Source organism: Oryctolagus cuniculus, chromosome X, assembly GCF_964237555.1.
Source record: "Oryctolagus cuniculus chromosome X, mOryCun1.1, whole genome shotgun sequence".
NCBI lineage: Eukaryota > Metazoa > Chordata > Mammalia > Lagomorpha > Leporidae > Oryctolagus > Oryctolagus cuniculus.
In genome coordinates, this window is record NC_091453.1 from 66,871,039 (window position 1) to 66,891,635 (window position 20,597).

Here is a 20,597-nt window from a genome sequence, read left to right on the forward strand (position 1 = left end):
GGACAGAGGAAAATAAACTTAAGGAAGATGCTATTAACATTTCCAAATATTATATATTTTTGCTTATCAAATGAAAAAATAAAGTAAGGTATGAAATGAGATAGTATTAAGTTATAGTAGTTAAAAGATAGTTTTCAACTGATACTACTTTAAAATATACATTTTTATTTTTTTTTACATTGAGTGAAGTACTTTTTGAAAATGTTTACTTGATCATACCTTAATTTTATGTTTCAGCAGGAATTTGCCCACTGACCTTGTTGGTATTAACTTTTTTAACTTGAATTTTGGCTGTCTTAGCAATGGAAATTTAGTAACATTGTACTTTAGAACAAATTTAAGTGGTAACAATACTAAACTACAGTAACATAATTTCCTTCCTCTAGAAAGATAAAGATACATTCAAAACAAATGTATAACAATTGGACTATGTTAATATCAGTAATTTACAAATAATGCAAGTGCTATTTTACTTTTAATAATTAGTAGCACTTCTAGTTAGAAATGAAAATTTATGGTAGAAATTATTCTAACAGACTTATGACAGAGAAAAAGGCCAGATTTAGCAAGTAATTATAATATACCTGGGTGTGATTTTTGTGTGTGTGTGTGTGTGTGATTATTTATTTGCAAGGCAGAGTTAGAGAGAGAGGGAGAGAAAGAGGTCTTGCATCAGCTGGTTCATTCCCCAAAATGGCCATAATAGCCAGGTCTGGGCCAGGTTGAAACCAGGAGCCAGGAACTTCATGCGGGTCTCCCACATGGGTGGCAAGGGCCCAAGCACTTGGGCCATTTCCCACTTCTTTCCCAGGCACATTAGCAGGGAGCTGGATTGGAAGTGGAGCAGCTGGGACTCAAACCGGCACTTATATGGGATGCCAGCATTGCAAGTGGCAACTTAACCCACTTTGCCACAACGCCAGCCCCAGGTGTGATGTTTTAAGAGTATATTTAGTATAATTCAAATATATTTGACATATCAACTTGTTATAAAAATGGTGACACATTGTTTACTGACTTCATGGTAATTATATATGTTAGTATATTTTCCTGTGCATTACAAGACAATTACAAACTATTGCAGACTAGTTATAAACTGCAATTACTACTGAACTTAAAGGTAAAATTCACATATTAAATGCAGTTCGTGTAATACAATTTCTAGCTTGTTACTTTCAAGTATTTTTGACAAAAAAAGTAATTGTGAGTGTATTTGTGTTTTAGTGTTATCTTAATTTACTTGTTACATGAGGGAATTAAGACATTAACACAATAATGTATCTTCATACTTTGAACCATAAGTTGCTCTTCCCATTCCAAAATTTAAATAGCAATTTCAGTTCCATCTATAAAAATGGTACAAAATTGATCCCCTTTTGTCATTCCATAACTAATTTTGAAAAACTTTGAACTCTATATATTTGTCTTTCTATGAGTATTGATCTACATAATAATTTCAGTGACTATGGAGTTTCTTATTGCATTAATATAACTATTTAACCAATCAATTTTTGTGAATATTAATTAAAGTATTAACTTTATTTGGATGATAATACTGATAAAGTATTAATAAAATGAACCAATACACTAAAATATATTATAATTTTGTAAGGTCAACATTTTCTTCATAGTAGATATATTTGTTTGCTAACTTAAGGCTGAAAGAAAATGTATTTTATTGTGCTCTGGTTTTAAGACCATAGATTTACTTCATTGATTAACTGGTTAAGATAAAAGAAAAGGGTATCCATTTTATTAAATAATATACTAGGATTAAGTCTGTTGTTTGTAATATGAAATTTGATGTTAATGGTGAAGGGAAATATTGGATATTCTTAAGTAGTATGGTAAATATTGGCATGTAATCTGCTATTCTTTGGTTTCAGTTGTATTTAATATGTATGTTAGCCTCTGATGTATATTAAAATCTATTTTATTAATAGCTACACTCCATTTGCTAATGGCCCCAATGATACTCCTGAAGAGATACTACTGCGTATAGGCAATGGAAAGTTCTCCTTGAGTGGTGGAAACTGGGATGGTATTTCAGATGGAGCAAAGGTATAAATTATAAATATATTTTGTTTTGTTGTATGCATGTTAAATTCCTAAAAATCTTTGAGTTTTAATCTGGTGTATATTTGTAGAGTATCTCATGGTGTCATATGCCAACATTTGTTTTTAATTAAGTAAGCTTACATTGATGTGTTGTTTTTTTTAAAGAATTTTTAAAATTTATTTATTTGAAAGGCAGAAACAGAGACAGATAGAGATCTTCCATCTGCTGCTTCACTTCCCAAATGTCCTTAACAAGTAGGAAGATGGGCCAGGCTGAAGCCAGGAGGTGGTCTCCTGTGTAGATGGCAGGAACAAAACTACTGGAGCCATCATCTGCTGCCTCACAGGGTGCACATTAACAGGAAGCTAGAATCAGGAGCAAAACCGAGACTTGAACCCAGATACTCCAATATAGGAGGCAAGCATCCCAACCTGCATTTGAACTGCTACACCAAATGCCTGCCTCTCTCATTAACCAAGGTGCAAAAGTGACGTTTTTTTCCTGACGTGCTTCTCAACCTCCTTCCTTTCTTGTAAGTTTATGTGTGTGCAACAGATATAAAACCAGTTACTATTTTAAAACAAAACCAAAAGTTCAAATCCGGGGAAAAATACATAATTAAAGTTTATTTCTAGATTTAGTATAATTGTTTGCATGTTTTTAAGCCCAGAAATTGAGTATTAATTATGTAGACAATTTTTACAATGTAACTTGCTTTTAGTGTATTGGCTTCTGATTACTACAAGATACCTATGACAAGCTACTTACAAGGAAGTAAGTTTATTTTGACTCATTGTTTTAGAACATCATAGTTCTAGATCAGGTGTGCACCATTTGTTCAAATATATGTGGCCAGAGGATGGCCGTGTCAGAAAAAGTGTGGAAGAATGATTGTATGGTGAGCCAGAAAGCAGAGGAGGAGAGTGTTAGCTTGGCTCAGGGTTTTATAATCAGACCTCTCACAAGAAGTGCCCTCTAAGGGCACATCCCTAATGACCTGCCTGTAAGCCCACATGCTAAATACCATAACCAGATTGTGTTTCCACTCTTTTAGTACCATTAACATAAGACTCTGGTCTTTAAACCTTAAATGCCTCCATGAGTTTGAAGGCCAAATCTTGTTCAAACCATAACACTTAAGAGAATATGTAGCCCAGTATTAGCACCTTAGATTTTTTTTTAATTTGAAAGGCAGTGATACAGGGACAGAGGGAGTGATCTTCCATCTGTTTGTTCATTCTCCAAATGTCCCAACAGTTGGGGTGGACTAGGCTGAAATCAAGAGCCTAGAATTCAATCCAGGTCTCCCAAGCAGTTGATGGGGACCCAGGTCCTTGAGCCATCACTTGCTGCTTCCCAGTGTGTGGATTAGCAGGAAGAAGAATCAGAAGCAGAGCCTGGCCTGAAACACTGGCACTGTGATAGAGGATACAGGCATCCCAAGTAATATCTTAAGCTATGTGGCAAATGATTGCCCCTAGATATTTATTATTGGTTTCTTAGAGCTATCCAAGATAAATATAATACAAGCTAGACAATGTATTTAAAAATTTTCTGGGACTGGCTCTGTGGAGTAATGGGTGAAGCCACTGCCTGCAGTGCCAGTATCCCACGTGGGCACTGGTTTGAGTCCCGGCTGTTCCACTTCCTATCCAGCTCTCTGCTGTAGCCTGGGAAAGCAGAGGAAGATGGCCCAAGTCCTTGGGCCTGTGCACCCACATGGGAGACCCAGAGGAAGTTCCTGTCTGCTGGCTTTGGATCAGTACAGCTCCGGCCATTGTGGCCATCTGGAGAGTGAATCAGTGGATGGAAGACCTCTCTCTCTCTCTCTCTGCCTCTGCTTCTCTGTAACTCTGCCTTTCAAATAAATAAATCTTTAAAAATGTTTTTTTCAGTAGCCAAATTTAAAAAAGAAAAGTAAAATTATTTTAATATATTTTGTTTGCCCCAGTATATGCAAAATATTATCACATCAACATTTAATAAAAATAAAAATGTTAATGAGACACATTCTTTTTTAATACTTTTAAAAATTCTTTTAATTTTGGCTCCCCAAATTTTAAGTTTTAAACTGAAAAAAAGTTGTCAGTTTTAAGCTACAATTTGATGTACAACAAATTTTAAATCAAAAAGGAGTTCCTTATAATTAATGTCTGCTATTGTTAAAACCTAATTATCTCAAGAATACTAGCCAGTTCTAGAGAAGTATATTGCGTAGTAAGTCTAATATGATTATAATAGAATACAAATAAGGAATTTATCATTACCTTTTAAACATTATTAAAATGAAGAAATGCTTATATTGGATTTTAGCCCCAACACAGGTAGGCTATGTGCTGTGGTAGAAGGAACACTTATTTGGAAGCCAGGAGAACTGAGTGCTGATGCTTGATCTTCTACTAACTAGCTTCCTCAGTTTTTTCATCTATAAAATATAAGGACTGAATTCTGCCTTTTGTTCCCTCTAACTCCAAAATTCTGCTTCTTTGCAATTTGGTTTGTATATAATTTGGCAAACATCTCCATGTAAAGTGGTTGAAACTACTTTTATTAATTAAACACATTTTTTTAATTCATCCTGTTTGTGCTTCAGAAAATACATTGTGCCAAGTATTAGTTACAGTGTTTGAAGCCATGCAGATGAGCCTCTTGAATTTCTTTACAAAAAATAACTGTTGATACTGTTTTAATCTCTACTTTTATGATATCAGTGTATTTAGATTCCACATGATTACAAACATGTAGTGTCCTCTCAAAAGTCAACAAGCAAAATACCTTGAGTATCCCAAAAAGCTGTTGCCATGATTTTTGGTTTTGACTGGTCCATTTCTGCTTTAATTGGAACACTTCTGCTTTTTGGTAGCCATTGTTTTGATTGTACTTTGTTTTCAGGATCATATTGGTAAAGTCATATTCCATCTCCTGTTGGAATTCTTTGAAGAAATGCTTCAGGATCATGATTCTATTAAAATTTCCATTTAGAGTTCTGCTGTTGTTTTCAGCTGCTCTGGACACAGTAGTTTTGGCACCCATCAAACAGAAAGCTCCACTTAAAATTTTTAGTCAGAATTTTTCAAACGGATTGAAGCTGACACCAATTGAGATGTCTGTGGTGTTGGCTGTTTTTTCTGCTATTAATTGTCAGTCCGCTTCAATTTGGGCACAAACAAGATTTCTTCTCTCTTCACAAATTCGTGTGATGGTCCCTTCTTTTATTTTTATTTATTTGAAAGGCAGAGAGAGAGAGTGAGATCATTCATCCACTTGTTCACTTCCCACATGCCTGCAATAGCTGGTACTGGGCCAGGCTGAAGTCAGGAACCTAGAACTCAGTCTCAGTCTCCCACATGGGTGGCATAGCACCAACTATTTAAGCTGTCATCTGCTGCTTCCCAGGGTGTGAATTAGCAGGAAACTGAAATTGAAAGCAAATCCAGGATTCAAACCCAGGCATTCCAATATGAGATGTAGTGTCCCAAGTGGTATCTTAATTACTGTGACCAACACCTACCCCTAGATGATCCGTTCTTAAAATTAGTTATCCATTTAACTACTGATTTACTTGAGGCATTGTCCCCATGAACTTCTGTAAAACATCAGTGATTTCAAAATTATTCAATCCAAGGTTCACCATCTATTTAACATTTGCTCTTGCTTCACTTTTAGCAGAATTTTTCTTGCTCTGATAAAGACTGTTTTCAAATTGATGTCTTAACCTTATTACCTCAGATTAGATACTGTTCAGAAATGTTGTAACAAGTTAACATGAGCTTATTTTGGTGCAAGAAAATTTTGAAATCTATGTGTAGTTTTTCTGTCAACCTTTTGATGATTCTTCATATATCACATTTTCTTTATCCATTCATCTGTTATTGGGCACCTGGGTTGACTCTGCATCTTGACTATTGTGAATAGTGCTGAAATAAACATAGAAATACAGATATTTCCTTAACATATTGATTTTATTTCTTTTGGATCTATACTCAATAGTGGGGTTGCTGGATTATATTGAGGGTAGGAATAGGGATGGGGAGAGGTTCGTCAAGGAATACAGTTACAGTTAGCTAGGAGGAATAAATAATGGTAAACAATCACAATAGAGTGAGTATAGTTTTTTTTAAAAGATTTTATTTATTTATTTGAGAGGTAGAGTTGCAACAGTGAGAGGGAGAGACAGAAAGAAAGGTCTTCCTTCCATTGGTTCACTCCCCAGATGGCCGCAATGTCTGGAGCTGCATGATCCAAAGCCAGGAGCCAGGAGCTTCTTCCCATCTCCTAGGGGGTGCAGGGTGCTGCTTTCCCAGGCCACAGCAGAGAGCTGGATTGGAAGAGGGGAGGCCGGGACTAGAACTGGTGCCCATATGGGATGCCAGCACTGCAGGTGGAGGATTAACCTACTGCGCCATGGCGCCGGCTCCATAGAATGATTATAGTTAACAATAATGTTTTGTGTATTTTATTTTATTTATTTGAAAGTCAGAGTTACAGAGAGGTAAAGAGAGGCAGAGAGAGAGAGAGAGCGAGAGAGAGGTCTTCAATCCATTGGTTCGCTCCTCAATTGGTCACAACAGCCGGAGTTGTTCCAATCTGAAGCCAGAAGCCAGGAGCTTCTTCCAGGTCTCCCACGTGGGTGCAGGGGCCCAAGGACTTGGGCCATCTTCCACTGCTTTCCCAGGCCGTAGCAGAGAGCTGGATCAGAAGTGGAGCAGCCGGGACTTGAACCGGTGCCCATGTGGAATGCTGGTACTGCAGGTGGTGGCTTTTACCTGCTATGCCACAGCTGTTTTAAAACAGCTAGCAGAGTAAATGTTTAATGTTCTTGCCACAAAGAAGTGATTAATGTTTGAGGGTGTAGATATATTAATTATCCTGATTTGATCACCACACATTATATACATGCATCAAAAACCACATTGAATCTCATAGTGTGTACCATTATTGTATATCAATTAAAATTTTTTTAATGAAGAGTTAAGCATTACAGTTTTTTAAAGATTGATTTATTTATTTGGAAGGCAGAGTTATGGAGTGGCAGAGGCAGAGAGAAAATTTTCCCATCTGCTGTGTTACTCCTCAAATCACTGCAACAGCTGGAGCTGGGCTGATCCAAAGCCAAGAGCCTGGAGCTTCTTCTGGGTCTCCCATGTGGGTGCAGGGGCCCAAGGACCTGAGCCATCTTCTGCTGCTTTCCCAGGCACTTTAGCAGGGAGCTGGATCAGAAGTGGAGCAGCTGGGACTCGAACCGGTGCTCGTATGAGATGCTGGCTTTACCTGCTACAGCACTGCGCTGGCTCCCAATTAAAATTATTTTTTAAATAAGTGAATAAAATGCTAAAACAGGCTGGGGTTTTTGCCGATTGTGGCTAAATTTTCAATTGTTCATGTATTATATGTTTTATATCCAAGTCTGTCTAGTGCTCAAGGAATAGTACATACTAAAGTTCAATTTTATGTATTTATTTATTTTAAAGATTTATTTATTTATTTATTTCAAAGAGTTACACAGAGGAGAAGCAGAGAGAGGTTTTCCACCCGCTGGTTCACTCCCCAATTGGCCACAACTGCCAGGGCTGTGCCTATCCGAAGCCAGGAGCCAGGAACTTCTTCTGGGTCTCCCACACGGGTACAGGGGCCCAAGGACTTGCACCATCTGCTGTTTCCCAGGCCATAGCAGAGAGCTGGATAGGAAGAGGAGCAGCCTGGACTAGAATTGGCACCCATAAGGGATGACGACGCTTCAGGCCAGGGCGTTAACCTGCTGTGCCACAGTGCTGGCCCCTCATTTTATTTTTATATCCTCTTTAGTCTCATTAATTTGGAGAAACTCACATTGGAAAAGCTATTGGGTATTGTTCAAATACTCCCTCCTATAGATTAAGTGACAATGATTCTGTCTTTGAAACTTTTGAGGAGCAATTACTACCTTTTAAGAAACCATCTATTGTACATTTTAACAGTTTTATTTTTGGTCTGTTTTAAATAAGCCATGAAAATAATCTGCTGTTCATTTGTCCATAGTCCCTTACACTTACTGCCCTTTAGGTATGTGAACTGTAGCATTGGTTGTCACTTTAGGATAATTGCTTTACTTAATTATTAACAACATATGAGCTACTTTTCACTTTTGATTACTTCTTTTCTATTGGTGAATTACACCAGCAGAAGCATATAGAATATGATTCTATTTGCCTTATATCCATGCAGAGCTCTTAGACGTTGTTCATTTCAGTTGTGGGGTGGGGATAGTAATGGAAATCACATTAGTTTTTTATGTCTTTTTTTTAAAGATTTTATTTATTTATCTTAGAGGCAGAGTTACAGAGAAAGGGAGAGACAGAGAGAAAGGTTTTCTCTCCGCTGGTTCACTCCCCAGTGATCACACCCATTCTGGGCAGATCCAAAGCCAGGAACCAGGAGCTTTCTCCAGGTCTCCCATGTGGATGCAGGGGCCCAAGGACTTGGGCCATCCTCCACTGCCTTCCTAGGCCATAGCAAGGAACTGGATTGGAAGAGGAGCAGCAGGGACTCGAACCGGCACTTATATGGGATGCTGGCAATGTAGGTGGAGGCTTAGCTCACTATGCCACATTGCCAGCCCCAGTGTTTTATGTCATACTGCTACAATAGTTCTGCTAAATCCTCATTTCCAAACTCTAGGCTTTAAGAATATTGCCATTCCTGTGTCTCAGGAGAAAAGGAAAAGAATCATAAACAAAGCAAAAATTAAAGAAACCAGAAAGTTATGAAAATTCCATGGTTCCACTCTGTATTTGAAAAAAATAAAGCCCAACTATCTATTTAAATATGTTACCCTTGGCCAGCAAATTATTGTCCAGTAGATGTTCTTATTGGAAAACTATGACCTTTCCCCTTGTTTCCTTCAAAAAGAACAACTTTATTTTCTTGGCTGCATTTGTTTCTGTTACTATTTTGTATATACTTTATAAGAGCACTTATCACTTTCTGTCTTGTCATATATTCATTTATGTACATTTTCGTTTTTCCCACTCACATTCATTTTTTTTTTGCATTTCCTATCATACCTAGCATAATGGACATTGAATTGAATATCGTTTCATGAACTAATCTTTGCTTCAGGTTTACCTTGCATACTTAACTTTCACAAGTCTTTCTCATTTATTATATTAAAACAAATATAGTCTTGTTGTGAATGACTAAATTTTAAATATGCAGTGAGATTTTATATATTTCCTTCCCATTTTGGATTGAAGTTGCTTTTAATAGAATATGCTTTTGTTCACGTATTTATAAGTTATAGATTTCTAAAACTAGAAAAGATCTCGTCCATTACTGTTCATTTTGCAGATAAACTTATCCATGGCCATATATTGAGTGACAGAGAGAGGAGAGAGATCTTCCATTTTCTGGTTTACTCTCCAAATGGCCACAATGTCAGGGCTGGGTCAGACTGGAGCCAGGAGCCAGGAATCAGGAGGTTTTTCTGGATCTCCTGTACGGGTGCAGGGGCCCAAGCACATGAGTCATCTTCCGCTGCTTTCCCAGGCATGTTATCAGGGACCCGGAATGGAAGTGGAGCAGCTGGAACTTGAACTGGCACCCGCATGAGATGCTGGAGTCATAGGTGGCAGCTTTACCTGCTACGCCCCAACACCGGCCCCAATTCCAATACTTTCTTCAATCCACCACACATGTTAGGGAAAATTTTGCAGAAGAATAAAGTTTATTAGCCTGTTTCATAGATGGAATGGAGGAGAAAGATCCATAAACCCTTGCTAAAAGAAGACTCAAAAGAAAGTTATTGGCCGGCGCCGCGGCTCAATAGGCTAACCCTCCACCTGTGGCACCGGCACACCGGGTTCTAGTCCTGGTCGGGGCGCCGGATTCTGTCCCGGTTGCTCCTCTTTCTGTCCAGCTCTCTGCTGTGGCCCGGGAAGGCAGTGGAGGATGGCCCAACTGCTTGGGCCCTGCACCCCATGGGAGACCAGGGTAAGTACCTGGCTCCTGGCTTCGGATCAGTGTGGTGCGCCGGCTGCAGCACACCGGCCACAGTGGCCATTGGAGGGTGAACCAACGGTAAAGGAAGACCTTTCTCTCTGTCTCTCTCTCTCTCACTGTCCACTCTGCCTGTCAAAAAAAAAAAAGAAAGTTATTATTGACCCAGTTTGTTCCTATAGTAATAAAAATTAAAAATTCTGAATTTTGTTACCCCTTTCATGACCTATACTGTAGAGCAGTTTTACAGTTAAAACATTATATTGAAATTCATCTAGAACTGCTAATACTATAGCATTCAGGTACCTTTTGCCAAGTTGTACTAGATAAAGAGTACACTGTATAAACAATGCTAGGAAGATACAGTATCATATTCAATGAGAATTCTACTCTTGGTTTTACTGTGAAAGAATATTTGTTGTTATCTGTAATCAAGGCAAAAGGTATTGTTTAAGCATTTTGGAATGTCATCTTATATAATGAGGAAATATGAATTTTAACACATTTTATCAAAGTGCTTATAATGAATAATGAGTAATAACTGATGAAAATGTTTAATCTGAGTCTTATGATCAGAGTGATGAATTACTAATCAGTAAGATTCCAAACTTTAATGAATTTGCTATCTGATTACTGTAAGAATAGGAACATTTTTGTTCCCATCTTTGTTTCAAAATATTCTGAATTTTGGTAGCTTTTCCTTAAAATGGATATAAAAAGATCAGAAATCTTTGAGGAACAGTATAGATTAGGTTAGTCATTTTTCATTAGTAATGGTTTTCTTCCAATTAGATTATCTAACTACTCATCTGATTATACATAAGTGATCATTCTTGTTATATCTCAATATCTTTCTTTAAAAAATTGGCCATCACTACCAGTACCCACTTCAAAAAATGAAAAAAATTATTCATATGGAAGTGACAGATTTCTGTGAACTGTGGTGAGCTCATTTTCCTCTTATCCTAGCTATCAAGAAAATTCAGTGAATATTACTTAAAATAATTACACCTGTGCTCTTTCATGTGTCATCCATCCTCTGCTTGTCATTCTGTCAAAAAGAGCTTGCTACTTATTTCTAAGGGAGGTTAAATGAAGTAAGATAAATTAAGTCCCATTAAAACTACTTCAGTTTCCTTGAAAGAAAGTAGCAAAATGTTGATACATCTGCTATGAAGCCATTTGATAGTATAAACTATTTTTGAAAGATTTGTTTATTTATTTGAAAGAGTTACAGAAAGAGGGAGGAGAAATAGAGAAATCTTCCATTCACTGGTTCACTTCCCAAATGGCCCCGATGTCTGGGCCTGGGCCAGACAGAAGCCAGAATCCAGGAGGCTCTTCCAGGTCTCCCATGTTGGTGCAGGGACCCAAGCACTTGGGCCATTTCCCATTGCTTTCCCAGGCACATTAACAGGGAGGTGGATCAGAAATGGAGCAGCTGGGACTCGAACTGATGTCCACATGGAATGCATGCCTGCACTGTAGACGGCAGCTTAATCCACTGCACCAAAGTGCTGGTCCCATATTTTTCATTTTTATAGTTATAATAAAAATCATATTTTTGGGTTACTGTGTAATGTTTCAATCCCTGTATATATTATGTAATATTCAAGTCAGGGTAGACATATCTGTTGCCTCAAACATTTGACATTGTAGTGAAAACATTCAAAATACTTCAAGCTTATTTTGAAAAAGCATACCTAGTACATTATCATCTGTAGTCAGCCTCCTGTACAGAAGAGCACCAGAACTTTTTTTTTTTTTGCCAAGCAGAGTTAGACAGTGTGAGAGAGAGACAGAGAGAGTTATAGACAATGAGAGAGAGACAGAGAGAAAGGTCTTCCTTTCCGTTGGTTCACTCCCCTAATAGCCACTACGGCCAGTGCTGCACCGATCCGAAGCCAGGAGCCGGGTACTTCCTCCTGGTCTCCCATGCGGGTGCAGGGACCCAAGCACTTGGGCCATCCTCCACTGCCCTCCCGGGCCACAGCAGAGAGCTGGACTGGAAAAGGAGCAACTGGGACTAGTACCCGGCACCCCAACTGGGACTACAACCCAGGGTGTTGGCGCTGCAGGCAGAGGATTAGCCATGTGAGCCACAGCACTGGCCGCACCAGAACTTTTTTGTCCTAACTGTAACTTAGTACTCATGGATGAACCTTTCCCATGCTTCCCATGCCACTACACTCCCCAGCCTCTGGTAACCATCGTTCTACTCTTCTAAGAGATTAGCTTTTTGGATTTTGCTTATGAGATCATGTGGCATTGGTGTTTCTGTGCTTGGCTTAGCTCAGTTAACATAGATACTCTGGTTCTATTTATATTATTGCAAATGAAAGGTCTTTGTCCTTTTTTAACCAGATACTATTCCATTGTGTATACCATATTTTTTTAATCCATAATCAATATTCTGTTAATATTTTCCCCAGGAAGTCATGAGTATAATACTTTTAATACATTTTTTATGGCTGCATTTGCTGTGTTTTCATTTTGAGTGGTACATCAAGAGAATACTCTGCTTTTGGAAATCAGTTTTTATCTCAAAAAATAAATTGACCAATTTGTATGTTAAGGCACGAGTAGGGCATTTATGAAAGTACCTTAATTTTATATATCCTAGCTGATTTTTATATCAAAAGTAATTATAGCCCTTTTGCTTTGACTAGATCAACCATATATCACAGTTTCCCTGGCATAGTTCTAGCTCACGTTTTCCCGGTTTCATGACAAAGTAAATGGCCATATAATTTAGTTTTAACTGTACTTAATTTCAGTTACATATGTTCAGTGAATATGCAACAAAACTTTATGTTATGTTTCATGACGAAGATGGATTTTTTTGAACAGGGTTTTCTTTGATACTTATATTTTCTATGAACTTGTTGACTTTATGCTGTAAACATTGAGAACTAATTGTGTCTGCGTAATAGTTATTACCTTAAAAATGAAAGCAATATGGCCTGGGAAATAAGCTGAAGATGGCCCAAGTCCTTGGTCCCCTGCACCTTTGTGGGAGACACGGAAGAAGCTCCTGGCTCTTGGCTTCAGATCGGCAAAGCTACGGCTATTGCAGCCATTTAGGGAGTGAACCAGCAGATGGAAGACCTCCCTCCCTCTCTCTGCCTCTGCCTCTCTGTAACTCTGTCTTTCAAATAAATGATAAATCTTTTAAAAATAATAAACAAAACTTAAAAAAAATAAAAAAGAAAGCAATAATATTTATATAAAGTTCAGGCATTAATATTGAGTTTAATAAGGAAAAAATGAAAGGTAATATAGTTTAGTACTGAAGCACATGACTCTAGATTACCTTGATGTATAACGTCGCTGTGTTACTTAATTATGTGACCTTAAGAATGTTGCTTAACCACTTTGGCCTCAGTTTCTACTGTAAAGTAAAGTATATTAATACCTCAGGTTTATTATAAAGATTAAACACCTTGTGTGTGTGTGTGTATGTGTATGTGTGTTGGTGTGTATAAAAACAGGTTATATATGTGGTACCTAGTAACTGTTCAATAAGTATTAGATGACATTAAGAATTTATAAATCACTCTGAAAGATAATCAAATGTTAATTTTTTGAACTTCCTATTAGCAATAAAGACCGCCCCCCCACGAGTAAAATTTAAGGAATTGCAGTATTTTTCAAACTTGCAGAGGCTCATGTCCTAAAATTTTTTATTCTCTAACTTTTATCACTACCTGTACCTTTCAGTAATACCTATGAATTCTTGGGCAAGTAGAAAAGGTCATGTAAGGTTTAATGATGAGTAGAGTAGGATTTTTTTCTCATTATTTAGTTTAATCTATTTAGGTGACATATGTTGAAATATACTTTTTTGTTTATGTTTTAAGGAATACAAATTTCATAAGTACAGTTTTAGGATATAGTTTTTCTTCCCATCCTGCCCACCCTCCCACCCACACTCTCACCCCTCCTCCTCCTCTATTTCTGCTTCTCAGTACCATTCTCCATTAAGATTCGTTTTCAGTTAACTTTGTACACAGAAGACCAACTCTATACTAAGTCAAGATTTCAACAATTTGCACACTCATGCACACACACAAAAATAACTGAGAACTAGTTTTACAGTTAGCTTTCGTAATACAACTCATTTAGAATAGAAGTCCTGCATGGGGAGTTAGTATACAGTGACTCCTGTTATTAATTTAACAAGTAACACTCTTTTTTTTTTAATCTTTTATTTAATGAATATAAATTTCCAAAGTACGACTCATGTGTTACAATGGCTTCCCCCCCATACCGTCCCTCCCACCCACAACCCTCCCCTTTCCCACTCCCTCTCCCCTTTCATTCACATCAAGATTCATTTTCGATTATCTTAATGTACAGAAGATCAGCTTAGTATACCTTAAGTAAGGATTTCAACAGTTTGCTCCCACACAGAAACATAAAGTGAAAAATAATAGATGATTTTTTTTAAATGATGATGAAATCAGATCAGACCTATTGTCATGTTTAATCCCAGTGAGAGTCAAGTTGGGAATTGATAATTTCTTTTTTTTTTTTTTTTACAGAAGATCAGTTTAGTGTACATTAAGTAAAGATTTCAATCGTTTGCACCCCCATAGAAACACAAAGTGAAATATACTGTTTGAGTACTCGTTATAGCATTAAGCCTCAGTGTACAGCACGTTAAGGACAGAGATCCTACATGATGAGTAAGTGCACAGTGACTCCTGTTGTTGACTTTACCAATTGACACTCCTGTTTATGGCATCAGTAATCTCCCTATGCACCAGTTATGAGTTTCCAAGGCTATGGAAGCCCCTTGAGTTCTCCGACTCTTATCTTGTTTAGACACGGTCATAGTCAAAGTGGAGGTTCTCTCCTCCCTTCAGAGAAAGGCACCTCCCTCTTTGAAGACCTGTTCTTTCCACTGGGATCTCACTCACAGAGATCTTTTTGCCAGAGTGTCTTGGCTTTCCATGCCTGAAATACTCTCATGGGCTTTTCAGCCAGATCCGAGTGCCTTTAGGGCTGATTCTGAGGCCAGAGTGCTATTTAGGACATCCGCCATTCTATGAGTCTGCTGAGTGTCTCACTTCCCATGTTGGATCACTCTCCCCTTTATTTAATTCTATCGGTTAGTGTTAGCAGATACTAGACTTGTTTATGTGCTCCCTTTGACTCTTAGTCCTTTCATTATGATCAATTGTGAACTGAAATTGATCACTTGGAATAGTGAGATGGCATTGGTACATGCCACCTTGATGGGATTGAATTGGAATCCCCTGGTATGTTTCCAACTCTACCATTTGGGGCAAGTCAGCCCGAGCATGCCCCAAATTATACATCTCTTCCCTCTCTTATTCCCACTCTTATGTTTAACAGGGATCACATTTCAGTTAATTTTCAACACTTAAGAATAACTGTGTGATAATTACAGAATTAAACCAGTCATATTAAGTAGAACAGACAAAAAAAACTACTAAGAGGGATAATGTATTAAGTTGTCCATTAGCAGTCAGGGCTATGCTGATCAAGTCACCATTTCTCATAGTGTCCATTTCACTTCAGGAGGTTTCCTTTTTGGTGTTCAGTCAGTTGTCACCGATCAGGGAGAACATATGGTATTTGTCCCTTTGGGACTGGCTTACTTCACTCAGCATGGTGTGTTCCAGATTCCTCCATTTTGTTGCAAATGACTGGATTTCGTTGTTTCTTACTGCGGTATAGTACTCTAAAGAATACATATCCCATAATTTCTTTATCCAGTCTACCATTGATGGGCATTTAGGTTGGTTCCAGGTCTTGGCTATTGTGAATTGTGCTGCAATAAACATTAGGGTGCAGACCGCTTTTTTGTTTATCAATTTAAACTCCTTTGGGTAAATTCCAAGGAGTGGGATGGCTGGGTCGAACGGTAGGGTTATATTCAGGTTTCTGAGGAATCTCCAGACTGATTTCCATAGTGGCTTGACCAGTTTGCATTCCCACCAACAGTGGGTTAGTGTCCCTTTTTCCCCACATCCTCGCCAGCATCTGTTGTTGGTAGATTTCTGTATGTGAGCCATTCTAACCGGGGTGAGGTGAAACCTCATTGTGCTTTTGATTTGCATTTCCGTGATGGCTAGTGACCTTGAACATTTTTTCATGTGCCTGTTGGCCATTTGGATTTCCTCTTTTGAAAAATGTCTATTGAGGTCCTTGGCCCATCTCTTAAGTGGGTTGTTGGTTTTGTTTTTGTGGAGTTTCTTGATCTCTTTGTAGATTCTGGTTATTAACCCTTTATCTGTTGCATAGTTTGCAAATATTTTTTCCCATTCTGTCGGTTGTCTCTTCACTCTCCTGACTGTTTCTTTTGCAGTACAAAAACTTCTCAATTTGATGCAATCCCAATAGTTGATTTTGGCTTTGACTGTCTGTGCCTCCCGGGTCTTTTCCAGAAATTCTTTGCCTGTGCCAATATCTTGAAGGGTTTCTCCAATGTTCTCTAATAACTTAATGGTGTCAGGACGTAGATTTAGGTCTTTAATCCACGTTGAGTGGATTTTTGTGTAAGGTGTAAGGTAGGGGTACAAGTAACACTCTTATATATGACACCAGTGATCAACCTAGGCTCTTGACATGAGCTGCCTAGGCTATGGAAGCCTTTTGAATCCATAACATCAGTATTTAGACAAGGCCATGAGCAAAGTGGAAGTTCTCTCCTCCCTTCAGAGAAAAGTACATCCTCCTTTGATGGCCTCTTCTTTCTGCTGGGGTCCTTCATGTAGAACATGAGATCCTTCATGTAGAACATTTTTTGCCATGGTGTCTTGGATTTCCATGCCTGAAATGCTCTTGTGGGCCTTTCAGCTAGACCAGGAAGGCTTAAAGGCTGATTCTGAGGTCAGAGGGTTACCTGAAGCAGTTGTCATTCTATGAGTCTGCTGTGTGGACTGCTTCCCATGTTGGAACATTCTCTCCTTTTTCATTCTATTATTATTACCAGACACTTGTTCCTATTTATATGATCTCTTTAACAATCTTATCTATATGTTCATTTTAATACTTAATATGATCATGTTAACATTTCCATCTTAGTGGGATTTGGTGTTCCACAAGTTTTTAAACTGTACTCTTAGAAGTAAGTCCATAGGAATGTGTGCGGAACTGTACAGCTTTACAGTTACAAACTTCCTCCTCCCTGTCTTATTCCCATTCTTATTTTTTACTGTGGTCCATCCTCAATAGACTTCATACACATATGATTAGCTATGTTAAGTAAAGTGTTAAACAAATAGTATGAAGAAAAAAAATGAAAAAAAAAACAAAACTGTTACAACTATTCCTTGACAGTCAAGACAAGGGCAACTCAAGTCATCCCTTCTCAAAGTATCAATTTCACTTCTACAGATTTTAAGTGTTCTATTAGCTCTCACATATCAGGGAGAACATATAGTATTTGTCCTTTTGGGACTAGCTTACTTCACTAAGTTTGATGTTCTCTAGATTCATTGATTTTGTTCCAAATGACCATATTTCGTTTTTTACCTCCGTGTAGTATTCCATACTGTACATACCCCATAATTCCTTTATCCAGTCTTTAGTTGATGGGCATTTAGGTTGATTCCATGTCTTAGCTGTTGTGAATTGAGCTGTGATAAACATGAGGGTGCATATATCTTTTATTTACTGATATCATTTCCCTTTGGTAAATTCCATATGGTAGGTTTATATTCAGATTTCTGAGGTATCTGTATACTGTCTTCCATAGTAGCTTTACCAGTTTACATTCTCATCAACAGTGGATTAGGGTACCTTTTTCCCACATCCTCACTAGCATTTATTGTTTGTTGATTTCTGAATGAAAGCCATTCTGACTTGGATGAGGTGAAACCTCATTGTGGTTTTGATTTGTATTTCCCTGATGGCTAGTTATCCTGAACATTTTTTCATGTGTCTGTCGGCCATTTGAATTTCTTCTTTTGAAAAATGTCTACATCCTTTGTCCATCTCTTAACTGGATTGTTTGTTTTGTTGTTGTAGAGTTTCTTGACCTCTTTGTATTTTTGTTATTAATCCTTTATCAGTTGCATAGTTTGCAGATAATTTCTCCCATTCTATTGGTTGCCCCTTCACTTTTCTAAGTATTTCTTTTGCAGTACAGAAACTTCTCAATTTGATACAATCCCATTTGTTAATTTTGGCTTTGACTGCCTGTGCCTCTGCGGTCTTTTCCAAGAATTCTTTGTGCCGATTTCTTGTAGTGTTTCCCCAATGTTCCCTAATAAAATTTGATGGTATCTGGACATAGATTTAGGTCTTCAGTCCATTTTGAGTGGATTTTAGTGAAAGGTGTCCGGTAAGAGTCCTGCTTCATGCTTCTACATGAAATCCAGTTTTCCCAGTACCATTTGTTGAAGATACTGTCCTTGCTCCAGGGATTGGTTTTAGCTCCTTGGATGAATATACGTTGGTTGTAGATGCTTGGATTGATTTCTGGCATTTCTATTCTGTTCCATTGATCTATACCATCAGTTTTTGTACCAGTACCAGGCTGTTTTGGTTATTACTACCTTGTAGTATGTCTTGAAATCTGGTAGTGTGATGCCTCCAGCTTTGTTTTTGTTATATAAGATTGCTTTAGCTATTCATGGTCTCCTGTGTTTCCATATGAATTTCAACATCATTTTTTCTATATCTGAGAAGAATATCTTTGGTATTTTGATTGGTATTGCAAAGAATCTGTAAATTGCTTGTAGAAGAATGGACATTTGATAATATTGATTATTCCAATCCATGAACATGGAAAATTTTTTCTATTTTTTTGTATCTTCTATTTTTTTCTTTAATGTTTCATATTTCTCACCATAGAGATCTTTGCCATCCTTGGTTAAATATATTCCAAGATATTTTTTGTAGCTGTTATGAATGGGGTTGATCTTAGAAGTTCTTTCTCAGCTGTGGCATTGTCTGGGTATACAAAGGCTGTATGTTTTTGTGTATTGATTTTATATCATGCTTATTTACCAAACTCTTCTATGAGTTCCAATAGTCTCTTAGTGAAGTCTTTTGGATCCCCTATGTATAGAATCATGTCATCTGCAAATAGGGATAGTTTGACTTCCTCCTTCCCAATTTGTATCCCTAAGGTTTCTTTTTCTTGCCCAATGGCTCTGGCTAAAACTTCCAGGATATATTGAATATCAATGGTGAGAGTGGTTATCCTTGTCTTGTACCAGATCTCAGTGGGAATGCTTCCAAATTTTCCCCATTCAATGGGATGCTGGCCTTGTGTTTGTCACAAATTGCCTTGAATATGTTGAGAAATGTTCTTTTTATACCGAATTTGCTTAGGGTTTTCATCATGAAAGGGTGTTGTATTTTATCAAATGCTTTCTCTGTGTCTATTGAGATAATCACACGGTTTTTCTTCAGCAGTTTGTTAATGTCATGTATCACATTGATTGATTTGCAAATGTTGAACCATCCCTGCATATCAGGGATAAATCCCACTTGATCTGGGTGGATGATCTTTCTGATGTGTTGCTGAATTCAATTGACCAGAATTTTGTTGAGGGGTTTTGCATCTATGTTCATCAGGGATATTGGTCTGTAATTCTCTTTCTCTGTTGTATCTTTTTCAGGTTTAGGAATTAAGGAGATGCTGGCTTCATAGAAAGATTTGGGGAGGATTCCCTCCCTTTTAATTGTTTTGAAGAACTTGAGAAGAATTGGAATTAGTTCTTTAAATGTCTGGTAGAATTCAGCAGTGAAGCTATCCAGTCCTGGGCTTTTCTTTGTTGGGAGAGTCTTTACTACTGATTCAATTTCTGTCTTGGTTATGGGTTTGTTTAGCTTTTCTGTGTCTTTACTGCTCAATTTAGGTAGGTTGTATATTTCCAGAAATCTGTCCATTTCATCTAGGTTTCCCAGTTTGTTGGCATATAGCTCTTTGTAGAAATTTCTGATGATTCTTTTATTTCTGTGGTGTTTGTTGTTACATTTCCTTTTTCATCTCTAATTATATTGATTTCATCTCTAATTTTATTGATCTCTCCTTTTTTTGGTTAGTTGGGCCAATAGTGTGTCAATTTTGTTTAATTTTTTTTTAAAAAAACAGCTCTTTCTTTTGCTGATATATTGTATTTTTTATTCAGTTTTTTTAAATTCTTCTCTAATTATTTCTTTTCTCCTACTAGTTTTGGGTTTGATTTGCTGTTGTTTTTCTAGATCCTTGAGATGCATGATAGCTCATTTATTTGGTGCCTTTCCAATTTCTTGATGTAGGCACCAGTTGCTATAAACTTTCCTCTTAACACTGCTTTTGCAGTATCCCATAAGTTTTGATATATTGTGTTGTCTTCATTTGTTTCCAGAACTTTTTTTGATTTCTATTTTGATTTTTTTCCATGACCCACTGTTCATTCAAGAGCATGTTGTTCAGTCTCCATGTGTTTGCCTATACTCTAGAGATTCTCTAGTTGCTGATTTCCACCTTCATTGCATTGTGGTCCAAGATGATGCATGGTATAATTTTGAATTTTTTGAATTTGCTGAGACTTGATTTATGGCATAGAATGTGGTCTGTCCTGGAGAGAGTTCCATA

The 20,597-nt window shown here is 37.5% G+C and overlaps 1 protein-coding gene across 3 annotated transcripts in view; it reads left to right on the forward strand.

Moving 5' to 3' along the window:
- The window catches only part of RPS6KA6 (ribosomal protein S6 kinase A6), a 144,974-nt gene that overhangs the window by 103,310 nt on the left and 21,067 nt on the right, over positions 1–20,597 (forward strand). For all 3 annotated transcript variants that reach the window (XM_070066736.1, XM_070066734.1, XM_070066735.1), the window contains one exon: positions 1,944–2,061. In XM_070066736.1, coding sequence (XP_069922837.1) covers positions 1,944–2,061 — 118 coding nt within the window. The remainder of the gene's footprint in view (positions 1–1,943; positions 2,062–20,597) is intronic.